We start from the raw sequence: 14820 nt of genomic DNA, 5'->3' as shown, positions 1-14820 counted from the left end.
ATCATTAAAAATAATTTGCATGCAATTTTTGCAAGATTCAAATTACAAATACAGGAATTAATGATGGTTTTTATTTACATGCACTTTATCATTACCAATAACATGATATTACTTGAATTGATTTACAGTAATATTGTTTTTTGTTTTTGAACTTGTCAGATTGTCCCATGTTAACACTGTCAGAGTGGACAATCAATTCAAAATCAGAAAAGTACACAGCCTTGCACACAGTTATCACTCTATCATGTAAGCCAGGCTACTCATTTAAACAAGAGGAATATAACAGGAAGAGTTCTGTTGATCTGAAGTGTTTACCTGGAGGAAATTGGAATCGACCCAGAATACCTGATTGTCAAAGTAAGTCTCAATCACTGAATGTTGTTTATTTCCACTATCTCAACTTAAAATTGAATATTTAATTTTGCCACCTAGGGGGGGGGGGGCATCTCTCAACCAATCATCTAATTCAAGTCGTAACAGTTTAATTAGCCAATCAATGCTCAAAGCAATTCCTACTTTGGCATTTGAAATTCCAGGATATCATTACTTTCAAATAATTCTTCAAGGGCAAAGGCCATACAGTTGTTAAGCAAGACCACACGATTTGTAATGTTCCAAAACATAGGGAGATGCTCTTATTACATTTTTTTCCTTGTATTTTATAGTAGTTCTTGTAGAAGGAGATTAGAAGGTTAACCATGATTTCTCCTTATGTGATTATTAATTGCCTGCATATGCTAATAAATCACGGTTATTTGCCCAAACTGGTTGTTGTACTTCAGGTTAGACTTTAGCTGATGCCAGTCTAGAGATAGAAGGAAATTGGATATGTTATGGTTATGGTTGCATGTTTGAATACTACTGATAGTTGTTGATCAGACTGAAAATAAATTAATTACTACTTGTAAGCATTTTAAAGATTTTTATAAAGTATAGTTTTTAAGAATGACTGATCATGCAACCTTTAAAGTACTAGGTCATATGCAGAAAAGTTAGTTGTGACGTGTTCGTTTAGTAAAAATTTGGAGATGGTTATATCAAATTTATTACATGTATTAAAAACGGTGTCACTTATAAAAGATCAAAATACTGACAAACCAAAACATTGCCAGTCATCGGTCAGGTTATCAAGTGGTCTTTATGGGAACATTTAGAGAATGATTCATATATGTTGACTTGAAAAGGATGAGTTTTAGAAGGGAAGGGAATTGTTTTAGGTCACCAACTGCTACCAGTGTGCCCACCCTTTGTTTTGCATAGTCTGTTCTGCACTTTGCTTTGAAACTTTTGAATGTTTTTAACTCTCAAACAATTTATTAATTTCTTTAAGGATACCGCAACAAATATTTTAAATTTCATGGTCACTGCATTTTAGGTCCCAAGGGTTGGGGCCTAACTTGAAATAAAGAAGAGAAAATCAGGTTGCAAACTAAGTATGTAGTTATAATGAGCATGAAACCTCTACTGAAACTTGAGATATTTGTGGCCCCAGGGTACAGGCCCTAGGACAGGGCTAAATTGGTTGTACATGTATAAACAAAAAGTATTTATCTTTCAAAATCATTATAACTTTTGAACATGCAGCAAACAAACTGAGTGCATAGTTACAGTGAACTGAGCATAGAATTATGAAACTCGTGCCTCCTGGATCAGACCATAGGTTGGGATATTAAGTGGTTCTAAACTCCAGAACAACAAGTGCACATACTGGATGCATAGTTATAGGCCTGCAAAGAATACTGGCAAGTCTGTCAGTCTGAGATCCTTACACCCCACTCTGTGTCTGCCATCATTTGTGATGGAAACCCATAAGAAACTCTAACAAAGGATTCTTATGACCATATGTCATAACTTTGAGCTAAGGTTATTTGTCCAAGGTCAAGGTCACAGGTAATTTGATAATAATGTTTGTTCAGGTTACATGTACAACTTTGGACTAGAGAGACATTAGAAAGTCTTAGTGATTGTTTGTGACCCTGGGCCAGGTGTACAGAATTATAAACGTTTCTCTGGGTCATAAATGTAATGGGGAGGAATTAGAAACTTGTACTTCACTGTAAAGGTTACTTGTGATCACACAGGATCATTCAATGAAAGTCGAGCACAGCAATAAAAAAGCTTGAAATATTTGTTTTAGACTATAACTTTGTGATGGAGAGACATTAGGAGCTTATATTTGACTTATGAAAGTTGTTGATTCATAACCTTGAACCATGGACTTCTTGTATGTTTATAAATGATGCCGATGTAAAGAACTATATATTATGTAAATGGAAGAAAGGGTAATTTTTGGCTCCCTCCTTGAATTTTTCATATATCCATGTCTAAAATCTTTACACAATATGATTGCCTGGCAATGCAACAAATACAACAGAGCATTTTTATTGAAATTACACATCAGTTAGAGTAATACTTTGCTACATTTATAAACTGCATGCACAACTGTTGGATTAGAGTTCTCTTTCTTGGTAATGAAATAAAACATTTGAATAAATTGCAGGACTTTTTTTGTTGTTGACAATTTTGCATTTCAATGGAAATGGAACATTGAATAGAATATTTTTTACATAGTATGAATGCTACTTAGAACCTCGAGCCCATTGTCCCCTAAGCAACAAAATATTTCACAGCATATCTTTATATATATTTTGATATAGCAGACTAAAACATAACATGAAGCACGAATTTTCGGTAATAATTCCCATCTTTTTCCAGAATTCATTTGTAATCCCATCTAATAATAGCTGCAATACCATATGAGCAATTGCACAAAATTCTATATTGTATAGCTACATGTATATGGTAAACTTCTTGTGGTGTAACATTGAGTGAAGAGTTAAGACCACTTTCTTACTCTACCGGTATATGCGAAGCTCATTTTTGACAAGTTTCATGTTTGATTCTAAATATCATGTGGTTCATACAGGTCACAGAGAGTCTTTGGATTCACTTTCAAATAGTGTTTTGAAAGTCATGAAAAATAAAATGGGGGCTCTTGTGTGCTATGGAATTTTAGGTTTTGTCTTTGAAAAGTGGTTGAATTTCATTAAATTCCTGACCAATTTGGATGGAAATTATGAAAGTTCAATTTGCATATTTGTTTATTTCAATTCATTTATTGGTTCAGTTTTTGTTTGGAATTTGGTAAGGAAAACAAATGGTAAGATTTCGCAAAGTCTTGGAAAAGCCGTGGACTCTGAAGTTGATAAGCCTGCATGAACCATGTGCAGGACCATTATGACTTATGTATGAGGCATTTTAAATTTCTGTCATTATGTTGATATTCTTTAAGTAACGGCATTCTTAATACATTTCTGTAAATGTGTAAAAAAAAATTTGATCATCTTTGTTCTGAATTGTTGAATTTCTACAAGCCAGACTGTGATATATGGATTCATAAATATAATTTTCAAATTAAGCACTTTCTGAGTGTGGTTTTTTAAGTATATTGCACATTTTCATGAAAGGCAGGATACCAAATAAAATTCAATTGATGTATGGATGTGTTTCATTGGACATTTTATCTGCAAACTTGTGGAAACAGTGCACCAAATTTAATAAATGAATGCTTTAATTTATTTAACCGTCTTGTTTGTGTGCATTACAGCATAAAAAGTTTTAAGGTTGTTTGTAGAGAAAATGATAGCTCTTTGAAATTTCACCTATCAGAGTTTCAATGTGTTATAAATTGTTTAAATACAAGTTCAAACAATTCTGCATGTTATGGTATACACTGGCATGGTTTGTAAGATTGTGTGATAAGATACAAAACTGAATTGAAATATTTTCCAAATTGCAGTTACATACTGCAGTACCCCGCCAGCTGTTCAAAATGGAATATTGAAAGAAGCAACAGGCCCAAAAGTGGGAGATAATGCAACATACGAATGCAATGGAGGCTTCACTATAGGTGGCTCACCTGTAATACAGTGTAAGGAGAATGGAATGTGGGAGACAGCACCTCAATGCAATGGTAAGTGAAAATAACATACATAAAAACACTGTGAACTTAAAGCATACATCATGAACTACTGTAAATCTAAAGAAGGAGGGACTTGAAAGGCAAAAATCGCCCAAAATTTTTAATTGTTACAGTTTCTAATTTCTATTTATTTTCAGTCTATAAGACCTAAACTTGTGAAATTTAAACACACCTATCAATGTTGTATAAACTGACGTTGTATTGATACATGTGCTTCAAGAGACATTATGGTTCATTTTATGAAATATATTGGTAAAAGAAATTTTCTTGTAGCTTACTAAATAATTTTGTTGCATTGTTGAAAAACTGTTAATTTGAACAAGCACAAAAAGTCATACTGCTCATGTAAAAAGTAACATTTATGCAAAAATGCTCAAATATAGTGTTTTATTTGTTTTATAAAAGAATTTTTATTCTATGAATTACATGGCAGTAAAGGTATACCGGTACAATGAAGGATGATCTGAATAAGTAATCATCCATTATCATTATCATACATCAAAAAATTCAAGTTTCAAATTTCCAAATAGAAATGCATTGAATATGTACTAATCAAAAACTTTATAGATTCTGCTTTGCTGTCCATATTTAGATTATTGAATTTAGTAGTGAGATGGTACATTTACAGTTGCATGTAAGTTTTTGAAAGATGAATTCATATTTTATCATTGGAAATCATTGGGTACAAAGTACAATCTAATATTTGCATTATGGATGGACATCAATGTAGAAAATACCAGTGAATATGTTCCTGTTAGAATATAATGGCAAGTTGAATTATGATGAAATATGCATTCATCAATTTTGACCCTGTAACTGGTTGACAGCACGTACTACTGTAGAATCATTTAAATTTTTGGGGGCCAATTTTCGTGGATTGCTGAATTTTTACGGGTTCGTGGGCACGTAATTTCGTGGATTTATATATCTGTAAGAAAGATAACTCTAGAATGTCTTTATTCGTTTAGGATGTAAATTCGTGGGTGAGGGGTACCCACGAATTCCATGAAAATCAAGCCACCACGAATTCTAATGATTCCACAGTATTCAGTCACATGTTTTGTAAATGGATCTCTACTGTTTAGTGATTTTCTTCCTTAAAAACTTTGTTGTGATTTTTTTTTTTACCAAAGATACTTTTGGGAATTTGCTCAACATGAGATATCTACCAATAACACCCCCCACCCCCCCACCCCCACCCCCCCACACACACACATTTACAATGACATGAAGTTTTAAAAATACCATGGTATTGCAATTTTGTGGCATGACATGTTGATTGGAAGATGTATAAACATCGAGATTACTTACAGCTCAACAATGCAGTCCAATAACTAAGCCTACTAATGGAGAAGTAAATACAACTGCTGGGAGTGGTACAGAATATGCCTCTGTGTTGATGTTTAGCTGTGATCCAGGATATGACCTCGTAGGATCTGTATACATCCACTGCAAATCAGACGGCAACTGGTCGCATCCTGTCCCAACTTGTCAGAGTAAGAAAGTCAAGAAACATAGCTTCTTCCAAAATACAGTGAATTAGCTTATTTGTATTTTTAGCTCACCTGAACTGAAGGTTCAAGTGAGCTAATCTGATCACATTTTGTCCGGCGTCCGTCTGTCTGTCTGTCTGTCCGTCTGTCCGTAAACTTTTCACATTTTCGACTTCTTCTCCAGAACCACTGGGGCAATTTCAACCTAACTTGGCCAAAAGCATCCTTGGGTGAAGGGCTTTCAAGTTTGTTCAAATGAAGGGCCATGTCCCTTTCAAAGGGGAGATAATCACAAAAATGCAAAAATAGGGTGGGGTCATTTAAAAATCTTCTTCTCAAGAACCACTGGGCCAGAAGAGCTGAAATTTACCTGAAAGCTTCCTGACATATTGCAGATTCAAGTTTGTTCAAATCATGGCCCCCGGTGGTAGGATGGGGCCACAAGGGGGGATCAAAGTTTTACATACAAATATATAGGTAAAAACTTTAAAAATCTTCTTCTCAAGAACCACTAAGCCAGAAAAGCTGAGATTTACATGAAAGCTTCCTGACATAATGCAGATTCAAGTTTGTTCAAATCATGGGCCCCTGGGGTTGGATGGGGCCACAATAGGGGATCAAAGTTTTACATACAAATATATAGGAAAAATCTTTAAAAATCTTCTTCTCAAGAACCACTAAGCCAGAAAAGCTGATTTTTACATGAAAACTTTCTGACATAGTGCAGATTCAAGTTTGTTCAAATCATGGCCCCCGGGGATAAGATGGGGCCCCAAGGGGGGATCAAAGTTTTACACACAAATATATAGGGAAAAACTTTAAAAATCTTCTTCTCAAGAACCACTAAGCCAGAAAAGCTGAGATTTACATGAAAGCTCCCTGACATAATGCAGATTCAAGTTTGTTCAAATCATGGGCCTCGGGGGTTGGATGGGGCCACAATAGGGGATCAAAGTTTTACATACAAATATATAGGAAAAATCTTTAAAAATCTTCTTCTCAAGAACCACTGAGTCAGAAAAGCTGATTTTTACATGAAAACTTCCTGGCATAGTGCAGATTCAAGTTTGTTCAAATCATGGCCCTCGGGGATAGGATGGGGCCCCAAGGGGGGATCAAAGTTTTACACACAAATATATAGGGAAAAACTTTAAAAATCTTCTTCTCAAGAACCACTAAGCCAGAAAAGCTGAGATTTACATGAAAGCTCCCTGACATAATGCAGATTCAAGTTTGTTCAAATCATGGGCCTCGGGGGTTGGATGGGGCCACAATAGGGGATCAAAGTTTTACATACAAATATATAGGAAAAATCTTTAAAAATCTTCTTCTCAAGAACCACTGAGTCAGAAAAGCTGATTTTTACATGAAAACTTCCTGGCATAGTGCAGATTCAAGTTTGTTCAAATCATGGCCCCCGGGGATAGGATGGGGCCCCAAGGGGGGATCAAAGTTTTACACACAAATATATAGGGAAAAACTTTTAAAAATCTTCTTCTCAAGAACCACTAAGCCAGAAAAGCTGAGATTTACATGAAAGCTTCCTGACATAATGCAGATTCAAGTTTGTTCAAATCATGGGCCTCGGGGGTTGGATGGGGCCACAATAGGGGATCAAAGTTTTACATACAAATATATAGGAAAAATCTTTAAAAATCTTCTTCTCAAGAACCACTGAGTCAGAAAAGCTGATTTTTACATGAAAACTTCCTGACATAGTGCAGATTCAAGTTTGTTCAAATCATGGCCCCCGGGGATAGGATGGGGCCCCAAGGGGGGATCAAAGTTTTACACACAAATATATAGGGAAAAACTTTTAAAAATCTTCTTCTCAAGAACCACTGAGCCAGAAAAGCTGAGATTTACATGAAAGCTTCCTGACATAATGCAGATTCAAGTTTGTTCAAATCATGGGCCCCTGGGGTTGGATGGGGCCACAATAGGGGATCAAAGTTTTACATACAAATATATAGGAAAAATCTTTAAAAATCTTCTCAAGAACCACTAAGCCAGAAAAGCTGATTTTTACATGAAAACTTTCTGACATAGTGCAGATTCAAGTTTGTTCAAATCAGGGCCCCCGGGGATAAGATGGGGCCCCAAGGGGTGGATCAAAGTTTTACACACAAATATATAGGGAAAAACTTTAAAAATCTTCTTCTCAAGAACCACTAAGCCAGAAAAGCTGATTTTTACATGAAAACTTTCTGACATAGTGCAGATTCAAGTTTGTTCAAATCAGGGCCCCCGGGGATAAGATGGGGCCCCAAGGGGTGGATCAAAGTTTTACACACAAATATATAGGGAAAAACTTTAAAAATCTTCTTCTCAAGAACCACTAAGCCAGAAAAGCTGAGATTTACATGAAAGCTTCCTGACATAATGCAGATTCAAGTTTGTTCAAATCATGGGCTCCGGGGGTTGGATGGGGCCACAATAGGGGATCAAAGTTTTACATACAAATATATAGGAAAAATCTTCTTCTCAAGAACCACTGAGTCAGAAAAGCTGATTTTTACATGAAAACATTCTGACATAGTGCAGATTCAAATTTCTTCAAATCATGGGATCCGGGGGTAGGATGGGGCCAGAAGGGGGATCAAAGTTTTACATACAAATATATAGTTAAAATCTTTTTCTCAATAACCACTTAGTCAGAAAAGCTGAGATTTACAAGAAAACTTTCTGACATAGTGCAGATTCAAGTTTGTTCAAATCATGGTCCCCGGGGGGTAGGATAGGGCCACAAGTGGGGGGGGGGGGGGGGGTCAAAGTTTTACATACAAATATAGAAAAAAGCTTTAAAAGAACCATTGGGCCAAAGAAGTTGACATTTACATGAAAGCTTTCTGACATAGTGTAGATTCAAGTTTGCAAAGGGTAGTTTGGGCCATAATAGGGACCAAGGTTTTACATGCAAATATATATGGAAAGTCTTCAGATATGGGCCAAGGTGACTCAGGTGAGCGATGTGGCCCATGGGCCTCTTGTTTGTTAGAAGTATAAACATGCAAAATGATGTATTTCAGATAGAAAGAATATGTGAATGTATTAAAATTTTGCAAAGTGTCATATACTTGTATATGCCATATTAAATATGTCCCCAAACACAATTCAAAGGATTTCAGTCAAACATGGTATGATGGTAGACTAGATTGTGATAGTCTGTGGCCGTCTATCACCATGTCTGCTACACATACTTATCATCACAATGCCATCTTGTTAAATCCATCCCATTCAACTCCTGCTGATCACTGTTTGCTCATACTGATGATGAAAGTTTCAAATGACTTGAGAGTGTGTTGTAATTTTGACTAATGTCATGTGGATGAGGTAAGTGTTCAATGTACAAACCATGTCTTTAGCAGAGAAACCATAGACAATCATATACCAGTATTACACACAGGCTACTTGTGTGTTATGATGCTAGACCAAGGTCATATTTGTGAATAATGTCAAGGTCACTGGGATAAAAATGTAAAATTCTTGTTATGACCATATTTTGATACCCTGGAAACATTAGAATCTTTGTGATGTATGGAATTTAGAAACTTTGTGTTTGTGGCCTAAAGATTTGTTGTATTTCAGATTTCATGTATTAATCCCATTTTGACAGGTCTAGTTAATTGAATGGAATTCAGTTGATCTTTTTGCAAAAGGTAGTCTTTCATGTTTAGAAATACATTACAAAGGACATCTATCTATCTGTCAGTGTGACCGTTATAAAAGCATTTGATAAATCGTTATATCAGTATTCAGTTTGAACATCTTCAGTCTGAATGTTCTTGGAGAAAAGTTGGTCGAGTTGCAGTTGAACATATATTGATTACTGTAAATATCTTTAATTTCACATGTTTAGATTTTCATGATTTTTTCTGTTGGTACAATTCTCATTGGTTCATAAAAGTTCTGATGATGATTTTATGTGAAAAGTAATATATAAATATATAGATAGATAGATAGATATTGTAAGTAGCAAATATCCATTGCAGAGATAAAATGCCCCATACCACAGGTAATGTATGGTATGGTGGAGGCTAGTGGTGATGTAGAGTATGAAGGGAAGGCCAAACTCAACTGCAGTTCTGGATTTATTGTGAATGGCACTAATAGTTATCAAAGAGAGGTCACTTGTGGGAGTGATGGACTGTTTTTAGCTCTGGATCCTTGTGTCAGTAAGTTCTACCAATGACAATCTTGTGTGGTTTAAACCAATTCAAACCAACATTATTTCAAATGTTATTACTGAAGTAAAGCATGTTTAAAACTATATATACAACATGAATTTTTTTACCTGGAAAAAGTATGTTTACTGAAGGCAAAGTCCATGGTCAGATGATGATTTATGAATTGTACTGAATCAAGTGACAGACTAGTAATTTGTGAATGGTTTATAAACCTCCTCTTGTGCGAAGATGTGTATGTACCGGTATACAGTAAATTAAATCAGATCAGTTGATCTGCTTTGTTTGATAGTACTTTAATTGTAATTCATATCAGATCAGTTGATTGGAAAATCTAGCTTTTAGAATGAATGACTAAATAAAAATGGGGTGGTCATTGGTCAATATTGTTCAAACTGACATGTGTGGGTATGAAAGATACTATATTTGATTTTCTTTGTTCTAGACAACGATGAATGCACATCTAATGATCCATGTGTTAGTTTTTCTAACAATGAGTGTGAAGATACCTTTGGTTCTTATGTATGTAATTGTAAAGATGGTTATGGAAGACCACGAGCAACAGGACATTGCACAGGTAACCATAGAAGAAATTCCTATGTACTACCACTGCTTTTGAAAAGTTGTAATCCTAGCTAGAAGTATTGGGTCTAAGAGGTTGTCCAATGAAAAATGTGTTTACTAAGCTGTAATCCTAGTCCAAGAGACTGTCCTTTTGAACTCTTGATGATGATTTTTAGAAATACTTATGTTTCTAATGGTTGTTTTCTTGTCCTAACAGATATTGATGAGTGCAGTAATGATAATGGAGGATGCAGTCAAAACTGCGAAAACAGCCCAGCAGGCTCATTTCGCTGTGCCTGTGATGTGGGATATCAGTTGTATACAGAGGTGGGCTTCAATAACATCAGCTTGGCAGATGGAGAAACTGGGACAAAAGCAGGAGATAAAATCAGAGTAAACTATACATGTGTCCGTAAGTACAATCTGTACGACTTTTACTTTCTTATTTTAAAACTGTAATTAAAACTGTTAAATTTTGTGGGTCAGTGTTTTTAGATTGGGAAATATGAAATCTGATTTGGATGACAGAATTACCTCATCTTGATTTAAACCAAAAGTAAAAGTTCAAAGTGAAATTGCTACTGCATTGCTACTGATTTCAGGGGCTCAATGTCCGACACCAATACCTCCTACAAATGGCAAGATACTGAGCAACAAGCAATTTTTCTACTACGAGGATGAAATAATGGTGGAATGTGACCATGGCTACTTTCCAGATCCTCTGAAGACTAAATTGAAATGTGACGTGGATCAGAGCTTTGGGAAGTGGTCAACTGATATGACAAATTGTACAAGTGTGTATCTATAATTGAATTTAGAAATGATACAGAGGTATTCGATAATTTGAACTTTGATCAGGAGCAGTTTGTAGACGTAAAACCAGATACTAAATTCACTTATTTCCAAATTGTTGAAAGTTATCAGTTATATCAGATCTATCGATAAAAAATTAAGAATTTATTGAATCAAACTTTGAAAAGAAAGAGTCGCTGTATTTTAAGTGTCATTCATCTTGCTGAGATACAATTTATCCTGTAAAATCATTCCTTAAAGTATCCCAATGGGACATCTAAAATCCTGTAATTTTGTCTGTCCTGTATTTTCAAAAGCACTGTCATCTAGTTTTAATGCAAGATTTCACAGCATGAATTTGCGTGTGAATGAACAACTGTGATTTAGTTACTGATACGGTTCAGTACTCATGGACTTCATAACTGCAAAAATATTAGATTAGCATTTGAAAATTTTGGCAGGTATGAAAGGAGGTAGACTTTAATTTCATTTCAAGAAATCAGTTATAGGAAAGCCTCATTGTCATACCATATAATTATGAATTATATTGTCTTATGTATATTAAGCAATTTTAGAATGTTAAAAGTAAAAAGACTATAATAATTGCTATATAAATTAGTTACTGTTTTTCAGAGGGAACCTGTATGACACCTACTCTTAATTCAGATCCTAATTACAATAAGATTTTCCCAAGTGAGAATTCAGCTGTTGAATTTGGAACTGAAGTTATCATTGAGTGTAAATATGGATCAAAATTTCGGAACCTGTCCTTGTATTGTGGAGAAAGTTCGCTGTCTAAGTATGATCTTCTTGGAGACAATCTTACATGTCCAGGTTAGTAGGACAACAGCGTGGTTTTGTTAACACAAAGTTAACAGTTTCGGGTTTTAGTGACCATATTATCCTGAATTAGTGTATGATCACTTGAAAAATTGGTAGAAATTAAGCTGTTATTAGATCTAGATTTTTAGCTCTCTTCAGTAAAGCTGGGAAGATCATGAGCAATTGCGCTTGTGACATTATCCCAGTTAAAGAACGAATCCTATTCCCAAGCAGTTTGTCCTAGCCACTGTACCTGGACTTAGATAGAAGTTACATCTATTGAGATATTAACTACTTACTATATGTACTTAAAATGCTGAATTTGACTGATCACATAAAGTTTTTAGGGATGAAACTGAAAATATTAACATTGAAAACTCTTAAACATGGATCAACGACAGCACATCTATGACTGTCTATTAAGGAATTTCCCAAATTTTTTGTTGTTAACTTGATGTATATTGTGTTTCTGAGTCTGTGTGATGTATGTGACTCGGTTTAAACTAGTTTCAAATTTACCATGCCTAATACTTCATCAAAAATCTTATTCAGTGATTGACTGTGGGACTCCAGAGCAGGTTCCTGGTGCCAATCTGTACAGCTATACCAATACACTTTTTGGTAGTACATTCAACTTTAGCTGTCAGTCTGGTTCAATTCTTAGTGGAGAGTCAGTGAATGGAGACTACAGAGTCACTTGCCAGGAGAATGGACAGTGGAGTTTTGGAAATCTCACATGTACAGGTTGGTGATATGTTTCAAGCTGCTCCATGAATGATAAACACTTACACACATGTGATAATGGGCACACAAAAGAATTATAATAGCAACAAAATTTATGTCTCACAGTGCTCCAAGTTGCGAGTAAAACGGTCGCATTTGCGACCAGAAAATCAGTTTTGCGACTAGAGATTATAAAGTCGCGTTTTCGCGAGTGAAGAAAATTTTGGCAACCAGTAAAATTTTAGAATCGGGATCGGAAGTCTAAATAAATATTTTTCAGTCTCGGTCAAAATAATCAAGATGGCGGGAAAACGAGGTTTAGAGCACTTTGGATTTATCAATAGTAAAAAACAGAAGCCTTGGCCTAGTACATGTAACAAAGAAATTCAAGAATCACACAGGGAAAGTTCTGCATCAAAAGATGGTGTAGCAGTCGCCCGTACGAAAATTTGCTCACGTAATTTTTAAAATTTCCTGGAGTACCCATAATTCTGAAAGTCCAGCTAGATTTTTAACAACAAATCCTATGGAAAATACTGGCGTACCTGAGGCGTACTCCGGGCGTAATTTAGCTTGAATTATGCAAATTAGTACATCTAGATTAATAAGTACGCCTTTAAAAAGAAAATACGCCTCAACTAGGAAATACGTCTCTAGCGAAAATACACCCGTACAAAAAACAACAAATCCTATGAAAAATACTGGCGTAATTTAGCTTGAATTATGCAAATTAGTACGTCTAGATTAATAAGTACGCCTTTAAAAAGAAAATACGCCTCAACTAGGAAATACGTCTCTAGCAAAAATACACCCGTACAAAAACCCTCCAATTGTAGAAAGTACGCCTCAATAAGGAAATACGTCTTTAGCGAAAATACGCCTCATCAACAGCCAAGGCAAAAAAATTACATACAGGAGTCTACTTGTGGCCTGCATATTTAGTAACTCCTATAACGGAATACAAGATTGAAAAAATAATGAACACAATAACTGACAGGTATTTGAAAATTGGAACTGTATTTAACAATACATAATTATGCCTGTGTAACAGCTTAAATTTTTCATCAGTTGACAAGTACATTCAATAATAATCACATAACTAACAAAGGAGATTGTACAGATGTATAGTAGTTTTAAATATTTCTAATAATATATGTAATATGTAGTTCAATAACTAATTAACACAAATTCATAATGATCCTAAGGATGCAAACAAATTTTTAAAATGATAAAAAATAGACACATTATACATGTGATATTAAAATTCAAATATATTTCATGGAGTAGAGTTGAATTTTTTCCAATGATTTGTCAGTTTATGTCCCATAGAGTAAATTTGTAAAAGGTTAATTACAAGGGGGTGCTATATCTGTAACAATTTTTGGACATTATATGAAACTTACAACAGTTACCATGTAATATTTCACAAAATTGATAATTATACCAATTTGAAATAGAAAGATAAAAAATTATATCAGCCCATCGATGCGCATCCATTTTCCCCCCATGCGTATAGATATATATATAAAAAGCAAAATATTTATTAACATAACAGATTAATTTCTGACAAAGATTTGAATTTAGGTTATAAACGTTATCAAAATGAAATTATACAATTAAAATCAGAGCTTAATTAATATTTTAAAACAATAGATCATGATGACTAGAAATAAACTGTAATAAGATTACTGTTAAGCACTATGGTAATTCCGAACCACAGCAAATAATGTATATATATACTCTCCCTTGAATCCACAAATCATCAAACACTGAATCTTTGAGAAAAGACCACAGGCTAAGAGTGTTGAGATTTTGAATAGCACAGTCATCATTATTAGAGCAGTTGATTAAAAATAAATCTCAAAGAATTACATTCGAAATTTTGTTATTTGGCACAAGCACACGAGTATGACAGTAGGGTTCTTTCGAGTTGCGTACTGGCACAGGCTTATTTTAACTGCAAGGTACTGAGGTGTTGCTGACAGAGGTTAACACATCTTGACCATTAAGTACAACTGAGTTATTGTATGGCACAGACACACGAGTATAGCAGGGTTCTTTCAAGTTGCTGACTCAGGTACAGGTGTGTTGCTGATTGATGTAGTAGTCTTAAGCATACTTGCTAGGTCCAGAAGTGTTCCCGACGAGTACTGGAACATTCGAACTGCAGGACTCGGGCACGTAATTACTGCTGGGTTCTACATTCTTGCATTTGCAAAGATTGCTGGTTTGAGTCTATTATTGCTTCTTTATTTCTTCT

At 34.9% G+C, this 14820-nt stretch overlaps 1 protein-coding gene and 1 long non-coding RNA gene across 2 annotated transcripts in view; one reads left to right on the top strand and one right to left on the bottom strand.

The window, feature by feature from the left end:
* The window catches only part of LOC125672113 (uncharacterized), a 197988-nt gene that overhangs the window by 32961 nt on the left and 150207 nt on the right, over positions 1-14820 (top strand). The window contains exons 13-21 of the mRNA XM_056161740.1: positions 160-357; positions 3800-3973; positions 5296-5478; positions 9468-9650; positions 10105-10236; positions 10441-10635; positions 10826-11017; positions 11649-11849; positions 12390-12581. Coding sequence (XP_056017715.1) covers positions 160-357; positions 3800-3973; positions 5296-5478; positions 9468-9650; positions 10105-10236; positions 10441-10635; positions 10826-11017; positions 11649-11849; positions 12390-12581 — 1650 coding nt within the window. The remainder of the gene's footprint in view (positions 1-159; positions 358-3799; positions 3974-5295; positions 5479-9467; positions 9651-10104; positions 10237-10440; positions 10636-10825; positions 11018-11648; positions 11850-12389; positions 12582-14820) is intronic.
* Positions 13046-14820, bottom strand: part of LOC125666639 (uncharacterized) — a 3342-nt gene continuing 1567 nt past the window's right edge. The window contains exon 3 of the long non-coding RNA XR_008802173.1: positions 13046-14820. This exon is cut by the window's right edge and continues 17 nt beyond it. This is a non-coding gene — a long non-coding RNA (uncharacterized LOC125666639).

The sequence above is a fragment of the Ostrea edulis genome, chromosome 4 (assembly GCF_947568905.1).
Source record: "Ostrea edulis chromosome 4, xbOstEdul1.1, whole genome shotgun sequence".
In the NCBI taxonomy this organism is placed as follows: Eukaryota; Metazoa; Mollusca; class Bivalvia; order Ostreida; family Ostreidae; genus Ostrea; species Ostrea edulis.
This window is presented reverse-complemented; position numbering and strand designations above follow the sequence as displayed.